The sequence below is a fragment of the Xyrauchen texanus genome, chromosome 5, assembly GCF_025860055.1.
Source record: "Xyrauchen texanus isolate HMW12.3.18 chromosome 5, RBS_HiC_50CHRs, whole genome shotgun sequence".
Classification (NCBI taxonomy): domain Eukaryota; kingdom Metazoa; phylum Chordata; class Actinopteri; order Cypriniformes; family Catostomidae; genus Xyrauchen; species Xyrauchen texanus.
Window position 1 is genome coordinate 47,157,455 of NC_068280.1, and position 13,984 is coordinate 47,171,438.

At 36.6% G+C, this 13,984-nt stretch overlaps 1 protein-coding gene across 1 annotated transcript in view; it reads right to left on the reverse strand.

Moving 5' to 3' along the window:
• LOC127643565 (receptor tyrosine-protein kinase erbB-4-like) overlaps positions 1 to 13,984 on the reverse strand; it is a 127,198-nt gene that overhangs the window by 92,116 nt on the left and 21,098 nt on the right. Inside the window, exon 2 of the mRNA XM_052126349.1 lies at positions 4,406 to 4,557. Within this exon, the coding sequence (XP_051982309.1) occupies positions 4,406 to 4,557 (152 nt within the window). The remainder of the gene's footprint in view (positions 1 to 4,405; positions 4,558 to 13,984) is intronic.

The window sequence follows — 13,984 nt, forward strand, 5'->3', positions numbered from 1 at the left end:
GATGTACCTAATACAAATAAATAAAACATCTCCAGTTAACTAGCAGATCATTCATTTAGTCCGTTATTAAATAAGAGATCTAGCGCTAAAATCTGTTGTTTTTGAAATCAAGCTGAGCGCTCGTGTCCGCTGCTATCAGTTGCATGGACGACGCGCTGCACGAGTTGCGCAATCTCCACTAGGACGCGTGTTTCAATCTATCGCCATGGCGGAGACTCTCTATTAATTCAGGTGAAATCACAAAATAAAATGCACACAAACGTGTCCCTGCTTGATATAGACTGTAACCATGCACTGATGAACATAGGCTATTCAGTTTTGATGATAGAGAAAAAAAACTGCACGAATGCGCGGATTAGAAGCACTGATCTATCTATAATGAGATGTTCCTGATTCACCATCGTCTGGCCTCTGAAAAAAGCTTTTAAAGCTAGTCTGCCTGGGCCTGGCCATATTTGAAACGTCTCACTCAATCGTTCGTTGTTTAGGTCTATATTGCAGCCGTTTTAGGTGTGCGCTTTATTTGAAATGCAGCATGCGATATTGTTTCATAACTTTCAAACGATAGAGCCTGTTCCTTTATAACATAGCAAGAGATCGGTGTATTTTTGCTTTATACATTTTAGGCTTATTCTCAAATTCAGATTGTGTTAGGGGGACGGGATTATTAGGCAATTTTAATCGGACAATTTGACCGGAGAGATTTAATTTTGTCAGACATTTAATTTTTTACCGGCCAATGTCCGGTAATTACGGACAACGGAAACCCTGATATATATATATATATATATATATATATATATATATATATATATATATATATATATACACAGTATATACAGTTGAAGTCAGAAGTTTACATACACTTTGGCTGAAGTCATTAAAACCCATTTTTTAACCACTCCACAAAGACATCTACTTTGTACATGTCATGAGTAATTTTTCCAATAATTGTTTTCAGACAGATTGTTTCACTTTTAATTGACTATATCACAAATTCAGTGGGTCAGAAATGTACATACACTAAGTTAACTGTGCCTTTAAGCAGCTTGGAAAACTCCATAAAATTATGTCAAGCCTTTAGACAATTAGCCAATTATCTTTTGATGTGAGGTGTGAAGTGGAGATGTACCTGTGGATGTATTTTCAGGCCTATCTTCAAGCCTCTTTGCTTGACATCATGAGAAAATCTAAATAAATCAGTCAAGACCCCAGAAAAATAATTGTGCACCTCCACAAGCCTAGTTCATCCTTAGGAGCAATTTACAAATGCCTGAAGGTACCACATTCATCTGTACAAACAATAGTATGCAAGTATAAACTCCATGAGACCATGCAGCCATCATACTACAGGAAGGAGACTAATTCTGTCTTCTAGAGATGAATGTAGTTTGGTGTGAAAAGTGCAAATCAATCCCAGAAGGTTGCTCAAGTCTTTGCTCTTGTCCATTTCACTTGCATTCAACACACTGACTTCGAGAACTGATTGTTTGCTTACCATCTAATCTACCCAGAAGGGAGCTGCCCGAACTAGAGGGGGTTGCTGCGGGCTTCCCTTTTAACACATTCGGTTTGTTCACAACCCATAGAGGCTCTAAGCCAATCAGAGGCATATTATATCTTGGATACAGCTGAATATATCACAGATTAATCAACAAACATTCCTGAAATGCAGAAAGAATCTCAACGATAGTAAACATAATGTGCTTTATCATGAATATTTACCATTCTTACTAAAATGACACGAGTAACACAAGATTAAAGATTATAATCATCGATTTGTCAGTTTTAAGTGATTACAAATCACTTCACATACATCAGGCTATAATCATTCATTTGTCATTTATAAAACAGATCACAGGTCATAACATCATTTTGAGAATTATCTAGCAAGGCATGGTATTGTATACATTTTGGTCCTAATGCAATCCGTGCATTTTATAAGGTTAACTCGGCAAAGTACTGTGACATTGTGTGAAATGTTCCTGGATTAAGATGAGATGTCTTAGTACTAGAATCGTGCAAACACAAGGGTCTTTAACTACGTGTCTTGGTAATGAGTTTTTTAGCATGTGACACAGGAAATGTCTAATTTTTAAGTGTTCATGTGTCACTAAATGAATGAAACAAAGGAACTTCTTTTTTAGCTGCTGTTTGCAGAATACTGAACAGAGAGGATGTCTCATGATTAAGTTGGAGCATAGAAAATTGGTTACTGTCCAGAATAAAGATTCATAGAACTGTCATTGTGTTGTTCATTGTAATTCAGGAGGGACTCACAAGGAAACCTCCTTTAGCTCTGTGTGAAAGTTCCGAAAGTCATGCTGAGTCTGCCCCATGAGTTGAGGGTCCTCTCTGACCAATGGCATTTTAGTTTTAAATCATGCTGTTTTAGTCTCCTTGAACATTTTATGTTAAAAGGCAGGCCTCAACTAGACTCACTGGCACCTAGCTGAATCTTTTAATTTATGATGTTGAGGAATTCCAGAGTTGAAATGTGGGGTTTTCTAGATTCAAGTCATATTGTATCCTAATTGTTTGTTCTTCTGCACCTAATATACTACACCTGCATCTGTAGATCAATGCTTGTATCAGCAGGTAGTGTCACTTTGGCCTGTCAAGTAGACCCATGGTTGGCTGTCAGGTTGTATCCTGGTCAAGGCCTGAGCGTTTCAGAAGCGGCTAATGATGTTACAGGGTTTGACTGACTCTTCATTAAAATCTGATCAATCAGGCTGCTGGCTCCCTCCATGGCTGCTTAGTGGGAATACGAGAGTGGCTCAATGTCTGAGCTGCCAGGTCATGTTAACATCAGGATCTGACATAGACAATTGCCTCCTTGCATTTGTGGCTGTGCCTCTGCAGTACTTATATATCCATTATGTACACACTGAGGTAGACAGACCTGTGTAGCAACATCTTTCAGGTCATTTTATCTTTCTTCCTTGTAAAAGTTCTTCTCACATTTCAATCTCCAATTAAGAAACACTTTCTACCTCTCCTCGCTACCCAATGGAGACCCGTAGGCAAGAAAACAAGTCTTGGTGTGACCCTCTGTGTATTAAAGACTTTTCTTTCATGGATTCTGAGGAGTTAATTCTGTCTAACATCTCCTTTTTGTCTTATAGGCTTGGAATAACACGAGGATGAGAAAATGATGACAGAATATTCATTTTTGGGTGAACTATTCCTTTAAGAGTATATTTGCATATGGATGGTTTCTATTAAAGTTTCTCAGCGTCTATGCTCAGGTATAAAATATCATCCAGATCGCTTGTGAAGCAGCAATTAGACTGCATTGTCCTGATCCTGATGAACCAATCATTTGTTTGTGATGACTGGAAAATTAAATTTATAAACCATTTTAGAGAGATTGTTGAGGTGGATTTCCATTTGTATGTCAGGTATCAATATATTAAAACAATGAGACTATTTAGCATACAAAAGCTACCTACCAAACATATTTGAAGCAGATTACTTAAGTAATATGATTTGTTTCGATTACTTTTAGTATGTTTTTATTTGTTTTTGTTTTTCAGTTTGACTGACTGAAATAACTATTCCCTTAAATTACGGACCATAAACAATGTAAAGACAAAAAAAATCACCTCTTGTGTTCCACAGAAAAAAGAGTCATACCAGTTTAGAGCAACATTATGTTAAGTAAATAATTTTAATGTTGGAGTCAACTATACCTTTAACATATTATACTTATTTCCTGCCTTAAACATTGCACTAATTCCTCCCTCAAACTATACACTTTGACGAGAATCTGAAGCTTTGTATGCACGCTATACTATGTTAGCAGTCCCCATTTAATTATCCTTATGCATTAGGAACATTATGCATTTGCACTGACTTTCGTGACAAAAGCATTAATCTATTTAGAGACTCGAAAGCAGGTAGAATTCTCTGTAAATGAGTAACACACTTGGTTTTAATGTGCAAACCATCCATTTACAGGTGTGTTGCTCTGTTTCTGCAGATATAAGCAAAGATGAGCCAACTTTGGTACCAGTGAGAAGAGTTATATCCATTAATGCAAATTTTAAAGAGCTATTTAGCCATCAGTATTACCTGTAATTGAAGTCCCTGTACAAAACACTGCTAAAAGCTCCAACATCCTTTGAAATCCAGAAATGCATCATGTCTAGCTCACTAATGTTGTCATTAGAGGGCTCATACTGAGCGCAACTAATCATCTGTAATGTATATATTTATATCCTATTCTATGTTGTTAGTCACAAGTAACAGTGCATTATATTTAGTTAATTTATGTAATTTTAGTAAAAATGTTACAGTTGTCCAAGGTGCAAAACTAAATTCAAACCATTTCTGAGAAAGATTTTCAGGTATATTTAAAAAAAATCTGTCTGTCTGTCTGTCTTGAGCAGTGGTTACTCACCTTGAGGAAAGACAGGTTGCGGTTCTGTTCAATACTGGTGATCTCCAGATTACCCATGACCACCTCACAGTTCTCGTAGAACTTGCGAAGAGTTCTGTACTGTTGGTCCAAATCAGACAGTGTACTGAGCTTGTTATCGGTGCCAGGACACACTGTAGGAGAAAGAGGCAGAAAGAATGGGATATATTGCAGATATAGAGACTAAGATATTATTAAGATGGAAGTCTTATCATAAAACAAAACAAGGATGCTGGATAGCTAGCCAGCTAATTAGCTATCTAGGGCCTTGTGATTTTTGTGATGCTGAAAACACAGACAGAATCGGAGGATCCAGTCATAAAAATGGAATTAACAATAAAATGCAGAATGTTAAAGAATTTGACAAATTTGGGATAAAATGAATGTATGAATGCACTGTTAATTAAAGTAAAATCATGATATGTCCTAGTGTGATGCTAAAACCACAAAAGGCTGAGATTTAATTAAATAAATATACAGTCTGTATGTGTTGTGTGCTTCAAAGTGAATGGCTGCATCCGAAAACTGGAAAATGCTGACTACAGAGGCAGGTTGAAAATAAGGTGCTTTATAAACTGTTCTGAGACCAGTTTCCAGAAGAGTTTCATTGATTAAGTAAGCTGCCTACATTTTTGGATGCTGGCCACTCATATGCTGCATCATGAGCATCATGCGCACTGCCTGTAAGTATTGATGACAGAGAGCATATGGCTCATTAACCCTGAAGCGCAAAGCACAATCAGACCATATATTTATATAATTAAATCACAGCCTTTTATGGTTATGAGCACATTAAGCCATATAGTGAATATGTCATCAAAAACATTCAAACTGAAATCCATTCAGTTTTCCGTCAAAATAAAATGTTACTAGCTTAACTAACATGCTCTGTTGTGTAGGGCTCTGTTTGAAAAAAAAAAAAATACATTGGTCCAATGTTGTGTTTTGGATTGAATTTCGTAAAATGTCAAATAGATTTCATAGGGCCCTGGCTATCCATCGCTCTTGGAATGCCCTTTGTCCAATCGAATCCGTGGAACAGATCTAACTTTGTGTAAAACCTGTTGCTATAAAAACTGACCAGTTCTGCTTTGCCTTCTCCTCTATATGAAGACAAATGAGAACTGGCAAGGACAATTCCCAAACATCATCTATTAGATCATGGACCTGTGGAACCATGACCACAAACAGGGTATTTGCTCAACAGGCATAGCGGAGCAGGGGCACTTGTGCTGGCGTTAAAATGTGGGTGGCTACTGGGCTGATGGTGATGGGTTTGAAGTGCAGGCAGGAGTAATAAGCAGTTATTGAACCCCGGAGGGCGACTGTTTCTCTACATTACAGCAAGCTATATTACAGCCCGCTGCCTGCAGAGTGGGCCGCTCTATATTATTGCTGTGGACAAATTACGCCCTTCCCAACTAAATTCATTCACTGTCACAATTAGGGAGTCCCAGGAGACACAGCAGTGCCATAGTGTGTACACAGCTCAAGATTTAGACCTCTGCTGGACAACTGGAGAGTAACTTTCTGTATTGAATACGACACGTCTATGGGTGAAAAAAGCAGCCTAGAGAACAATGCATCTATCAATGCATCTTGAAAATAGAGGTCTGCTACTTGGTGTAGTTAATTTGTTTCTGAGAAAGTGTAGTATAGAGCAAAATGTGAGACATAAATCTAATTTTTTTCCCTCGCCTTTCTTTCTTTCCTCATGGTTTCATTTTTTAAATGTGGAAATTGGCACCGTAAAGTACCTTAATTTCCAAAGACTGTCCCATTTTCACTTTTCACTAGGGTTTAATACAGAGAATACAAACAGTATGTAGTAAGATTAAAGCTGTGTGGGTAAAATACTAGCACACAGTTTCTTTTATCTGCTGCTGAATAGGAAAAATCACTTTTATACATTGTGCAGACAGTAACTTTGGCTTTGGATCAAATATGATATTTCAAGGATATATACACAGTAAAGAGACCAACCGATCAACAAACCATACGAATTTTAAACCATACAAAACAGGCATAACATTTAAGTTAGCCTCCTATACAATACTTTATTTAAGAAAGGAAACATCATTGAACAAATTTGGTTAATCATTCCATATTTATTTATGCAATACAACTTACTGATGTATGCCAACAACCTGTAATACGCTTCTCTTTTCCCTCATTCCAAACCTCGAACTTTTCTTTCTTCCATGGTCCACACATTTTTTTTCCTATTAAAATCATGGTTAAGTTTAGGGTTTGTGTCAGATGCAAACTTTGGAAAAATCATGATGAATTTCTTATTGCGTTTTGCCATTTTATTTACTATGTCTTGAGAGACAAAAGCATTTGACTGATGTGATCGGTTTAAACGCTGAGGGATTATTTTCCATACTTCAGTTTCGTTTGTCATCAGAAACTCAGCCTTTAGCTTCAGAGCCCACATAGAAATTCTAGAAATGGCAAAAGAGCTGAAAATGATGTTCAAAAAGTCTTTTGAAGTAATAGTGTCATCTTTGTCACAAAATAAAACCCTACGTCCTGGTGGCATGAGAGAAGAGGCTGTTTTTCTGGAAATATGGTAATCGTTTAACAATTTAGAGCTCGACCAAGGAAGTTATAGCAGTCCCTCATCCATCATTACCTGACTGAGTCAAAGCGAGCCACCCTTCCCTCAAGAAGAACCCAGGGTCTGCCCTGAATCATTATTCTCAGTCACATACTTTAGTATTTGCAATTGATTTAGCCAATATCAGCAAGTGATCCCAACTTTGGTTGCCCCATAAGGACAGCATTAATGATCTTGGATACAGTTTTCTTTTGCTGGTGAGAAAAGCATTTAGCATAATCCATTTCAGTTAAAGGTAAAGTGTGCAATTTTTCGATGTTAAAATACTTTCTCCAAACCAGGTTACTATGCAGAAACAACTATAAGTAGGCCATTAGTAGATTGATAAAAAAAGAAAAGAAAAACATAAACACTTGGCACTTTCAAAACAATGTTATGTTTGTTTGAGCATCCTGACCAGGGGTGTGTTTTCTGTACCACAACATAACTCAATACTAACTACCATAGTACGATGCATCGTTGGAGAAATTAACTAGCAAGTCATGACTGTTTCCAGAAACCGTTGTATTTATGTCACACATCCATCATTCAAACCACGTTTGTTCAACAATATAGAGCTGTCGTTAATTCCGTTATGCAGGGGGTGGAGTTATAACTTCTGCGGAGATCAAATGGATATAAAATTATATTAGCTCATTTAAACCTACACCAGAAATCCGTTAAAAGCAGTGTGCACTTTGTCATGTGACAGATGCATTGCACTGCAATAGTGGGGTTTCCCATCACATCATACTTTGGGGTCTCCCCGATGCAATTGAGCACATACGCACATGTGCACTCAAAAAGAACATACAATAACGGAACTTATGCATTAGAATGGACAAATAAGACGTGTTCTCTGACAGAAACCACGTGTGTGAAAGCTGGGGTTTTCAAACTGGGGTCTAGGGTGTCCACAATTTTTTTTTAAAAAAGGTATATATAACTCCAGCATAAGAATGATGTAAACACTGTCACAATGTCAACTTAATTAGATAAATAGGTCAATATTTTCCAGATATGGAAGCATCTGTGAAGTCACATGATGTCCACACAGCAAACTAACAAGAAACTATGGTTCTAACCACAGGTGGAGAGCTTTAGTAGGATGTTTTCGAATGTTCGTTGGAGCTTTCGTTTCGGGAAACACTAAATCATTGAACCGTGTTGATAACAAAGGAATTTGCGACTACAGTTGGCAAATGATGCTTTTGGGAAATGCACCCCAGGCCAACACAGCAATAGGTCAACCAAAGGCATGAGTTTGGGAACAATTTTACATGGAGAGGGAGTTGCAGTAAAGTGATGTTTTAATGGCTCAACCCAGCCGTATAATGGTATTCTAGCAAAATAGCCAACAAACAACAACTGACATCTGCTTATGAAGCTGAATATGGCGTGAAACTTGCATGATCCACTTTGATTACCAAGCCCTCAGCTTCCAGCATCCCATATATTCTGATTGGATAAACAAAGAATATCACATGGCTTCAGTGATTTCTGTCAGGAAATAGGGACTTTTTCTTCATGCTTTTTCATAAAAAATTGCTTCTAGCACCTTTAAGCATTACTGAATTCTCTATTTGATTATCTTCGTATTGCAGAGGGCACTTAATTAATTGTAATGTTGGAAACACTACACTTTTTTCCCCGTTTTTTGTGAATGGTATTTCTCACAAAGAAAGTGGGGGAATTCATTCCATCCACCAGACTTTTCAACATGTTTTTTTTTTTTTTTATGAATTATTAAATTATTTATTTCTACCGGTCAATTTTGATTTTGAAAAATGAACGATCAAATTACACATCAAATGAAATTAAAATGTATAGTAAAAATAACGAAGCGGTTAAAAAACTTAATTTAAATTCAAACATTTTACTCTCTCCAAATGTTTCCACCGGCTTTTTGCAGTGACTAAAAAATCACTCTACGACACCTGGTAGAAAATTACTAGTCAAAATTAAATCATAAATACAAATGTAATTATACAAGAATAATAATACATATAAATATAAAATAAAAATAATAATAATAATTGAAAAAATAAACCATGACCTGTAGAAAGTTGAACACGAATCTCATAATTTTTTGTTTCAACAAATGGCTTCATTATGGACATAATTTGATGTTCCGTACTTTCAGAATTTGCGCATGAACTTTATTACCACCTGCTGGCGAAATGTCTAATTTGCAAATGCAGGAACTGAATTTGGACTTTGCGCTGAGTTGAGAGGTGGTATTGAAACGTCTTCACGTCTACCACATTCTCAGGGAAATAGCAAATTGTGCTTTGCGACACATCATTTACATATAATACACCCACACTTTGCGCGTCTACAGTCACAGTAGCGCAAACATTCCCACCCATGCCCAGTTGCGCTTTGCGCTGGCAAAATTTGGATAAGACGTTACGCAAGGTTGTAGCGCGTAGTGCTGTGCCTTGAGCACTCACAAAAATAAAACCCACAGTGTTTAAAGATTTAGAGAAAATTAAACAATCCGTGGCTTACTGTAAAGCGGTTAATAGGCAAGGAGGAGGCGAGAACCGGCTTGGCAATATAAATAATAGTTTTAATAATAAACTAAACGAAAAACACACAAACATAAACACAGAGCAGCTCCATGTGATTCTCTCTCTCTCGAACCGGCCGCCTTTATTCCTCGTGCGCCCCATCAGACTGATTGGGGACCGGGCGTGCATTGTTCCAGCTTGGCCCCGCCCTCCTCTGCTCTACACTTACTTTACAGTAGTTGTATCTGCATATTAAGCTGGAAAAGAGATACTGAAAAAGTTACATCATCTTGATTTATATTGAATATATTTTATTAAGAATAAATTAGATTAATTAAATATGTTAAAGGCCATCACATTCATGCAACGCAGGTAACTATTTTGACATGATTACCTTTTCATTGTGTTTGACTTAGATTTTATCCTTATTCAGCTTTGATGATCATTAAATTCAGCCATATACAGAGTTCTAATGACATTTCTTTTATTTGTCCAATCTGACTTTAAATTGTAGATAAATAGTCCTTCAAAAAGGTCTAGATAAAGTCAGGTTAATGTTCTAAATAAAATGTGTTTGAGCATTGAACTTGGGCACACTCACCTGCACACAAGTTTTAGAGTGTGTGTAAAGATTACCTCTAAAGACATAGATCTGTCAAATACTTTACATTTTAGATGCACTCAGTACGTTGATATTGTATATTTCATTGTCTATACAGGCTTTACATACCAATACCTATGACTTCAAAGAGTTTACCCTAGATGTTGAGAATCTGGACTTTAGTCTCCTAAGCAACTGGAAAACAAAGAAATCGTGATATACTGTATAATTAAATATTTGAGGACATTTTATCTGTTATATGATGCTATTACTGTAATACATTATAAGACTAATGGCAAAGACCTGAGCAGTGTTTGCAGCCTTTTTAATGAGATGAACTTCTGTCAGTTCCCCATACCCTGAATCAATAATTATCTGCTTAAACAGCAAAAAAAGAGCTGTAAATAGCATTAATTTGACATCAAGGGGACATTACACAATGCGGGCAGCCAATATATAATCAGGAGACAATAAATCAGATTCATGGAGTAATCCATATTCTTATTTAGAGTTACAGTTGCAGAATGTAATATAGTAAAAGTCATATCTCCGGTATTGTAGAGAGTCAGTGAAGCATGAAAACCATGTTAGGTGTTATGTTCCCAATCTATCAAACTTGGTATCTAAGATATGAAGCAACAAATCTACAAAGAAACATGAATGAAAGTCGGCTGCTTTTACAGTTTTTGAGGCTTGACAGCCCAAAGTCACCATTCACTTGCATTATTTGGAAATTTCTCCTTTTGACTTCCACGGAAGAAAGGTTTGGAGAAACATTATGGTCAGTGAATAATGATATATTCCTTGACGTTTTTGGATTAACTATCCCTTTAAAGAAAAAGATATGGTAGTGCTTTCATTTGACTGGAAACAGGTTGAGTAATGTGATATAAATGTATGTTTGTAATAGATATAATCATGAATTTGCATTCCGGGCTTCCCTATCACACGATTGCCCATATAATGTGTTCCCATTGCAGTGTGGCTCTTCATATAAAAATTGATCATAATATATCCCCAGTGATGAGCATGGCTGTTTGATTGTTTCCTGTTGGAAATGAACTCTGTCAAGTGCAATAACAGGCATTGATGTGTGATATGCAGAAAACATGACATGTTCCCGGCTCTCGTATTTGCTTCTTATTGGGAATTGTGGACATAATTGAAGCCTAAAATTTTTAAAACAATGTTTCGGGAGGCAAGTTCAAATGGCTAAACATTATGCATGTGATACTTCCTGTTCCATGCATAGAAACATTAAAATATGCTGTAAAGGCTACACTTATTATAAATATGAATAATTTGTCAAGAAAAGATGCATTGTAGGAAATGTTTTGTCAGTAAATCTTAAAAATGTCAGTTATGTGGTAACATTTTAACTGAATATGACAGAAACACGTACAGTATATGCAAAGGGTTACACCAGCAAAAGTTATTTTTTTAGGCTCAGATAAGGTAGAAACAGCTCTTAATAGATAATAACAACACAAGCCATAACAAACCATTCTACTGCTAATATTTATCCAAGGAGATGAAATAGATAATTGCTTTAATTTAAACACCTGCCAGCAATTGGTCTTAATAGCCAAATTTACTAATGAGAAAATGGTGCCAACATACTTTTGGTCATATAGTGTAAATACCAAGACGTCAAACAACTCAACGCCAGGGGTACTCAACATAATCCACCAGGGGTAACCTGTGGTCATTCTGATGTTTTATACATTCACTGCGCACTTTATTAGGAACACCTGTACACCTGCTTATTCATGCAATTATCTAATCAGCCAATCGTTTGGCAGCAGTGTAATGTATAAAACAATTCAGATACGGGTCAGGAGCTTCAGTTAATGTTCACATCAACCATCAGAATGGGAAAAAAATATGATCTAAGTGATTTCGACCATGGCATGATTGTTGGTACCAGATGGGCTGGTTTGAGTAGTTCTGTAACTACTTATATCCTGGGATTTTCACCCACAACAGTCTCTAGAGTTTACTCAAATGGTGGCAAAGAAAATAAAAATTCCAGTGAGCGGCAGTTCTGCGGACGGATTGTTGATGAGAGAGGCCAACGGAGAATGGCCAGACTGGTTTAAGCTAACAGAAAGGCTGCTGTAACTCAGATAACCACTTTGTACAATTGTAGTGAGCAGAATAGCATCTCAGAATGCACAACACGTCAAACCTTGAGGCAGATGGGCTACAACAGCAGTAAGACCACGTTGGGAAATTTATTAGGACCATAGTGTTCCTAATAAATTTGTCAGTGAGTGTAAAGATAACGTATTACAGTTTTTACACACCAAAAAAAACCATTTAGCCCATGTGCTGTAATCAAGTCGAGAATGCATCTTCCAAAAATTTTCATTATTTATAATCTGTAAAGGTTGAAACTAGAGATTGGTAGAGAAAAATACCAATTATCATATGTTCGGTCAGTTGTTTGAACGACTGGTCTACTAATCAGTGATACGGATTAAAATATATAATTAGGCTCTGTTATGTTACGTGACCCCGATCAGATGCCTTTTAGTGGAATATAAGGATGCTAATCGCAGCAATTCAACATGGTGATTTACGGATATTCAACAAATAAATAGGCATTTTAATAGCATCTTCTTGCACAAAATTATCAAAGAAAGAAATTAGAAAGGCTACTTATACAAAGTGGCACAAAACCAATTATGTGCACCCTGAATGCAGAATGACACGTTTCAATGTAGCCAGATTGCTTCAGGGTGATCCTCGTTACAGTGAGGCACTTACAATGGAAGTGAATGGGGCCAATTTTTGGAGGCTTTAAAGGCAGAAATGTGAAGCTTATAATTTTATAAAACCACTCACATACATTTTTTGAGTTGTAAATCGTTGTTTTTACAGTTGTTTCAGGGTTTAAGTGTTTACAGTGTTACTTTGTCATGGCAACGCAGTTGTAAAATTTGATATAACTTTCCATAGAAAAGGTTAGTACCGGTAAGTGATTTTATCACATTTAAATCATGGTAGCATGCATATTGTTTATGTCTTGTGGCTATACATTGAAACATTGAGTATTTTAATGTTTACTGATTGAACTCATTCACTTCCATTATAACTGCCTTACTGTAACCCAGAATTTTTTTTTTTTTTTAAGAAAACAAGGGACGAGTTGAAATACATTTTTGTGGTACACAAATGCTATCGATTGGGCTTAACTTGTATTGCACCTGGAATATTCCTTTAAAGGTGCACTCAGTAAATGTTGCGTTTGTGTCATCTTGGACTTACACTGACACCTAGCTGCTTGGATGCAGCATGATTCAAAATCAACAGATTTTAGTTACAGATGCCATTGTAGAAATGTACTACACACAGTCAGCCATGATTAATTTAATACAAGAGTGAAAGTGTCCAATATCAAGGCGGTTACTGAGATTAAGTGAGTAGTATCTGGCCCCCATGTGGGTACCCTATCCATGTAGAACAAAACAACATTTATATGGTGACAGATATGACTGGAGACTTCATCTCACGTGATTGCTCATGATTTTATAGCTATGTTTCAAAATTACTATTAATTTCTTTAGGAGTGCACCTTTAAACACAGCAAGCTATGATCACGCAAAAACGCTCTAAAAAGTTGCGCCTCTCAATTAATTAAGAATTGCGTTTCTCGATAAAACTACCACCACTAAAAATATGAATGTTAGTTGTCGACCCCACTAATCGACTAGTCGACCACACTGGCACATCCCTAGCAAAAACCTCACTTAGTGTATTTAATGTAAATATTTATTGAGTTTATTTCCTGTTGTTCACATGGATGCAAATATGAGCTCATTTTGAATAGCCTGAACTGAATCTGA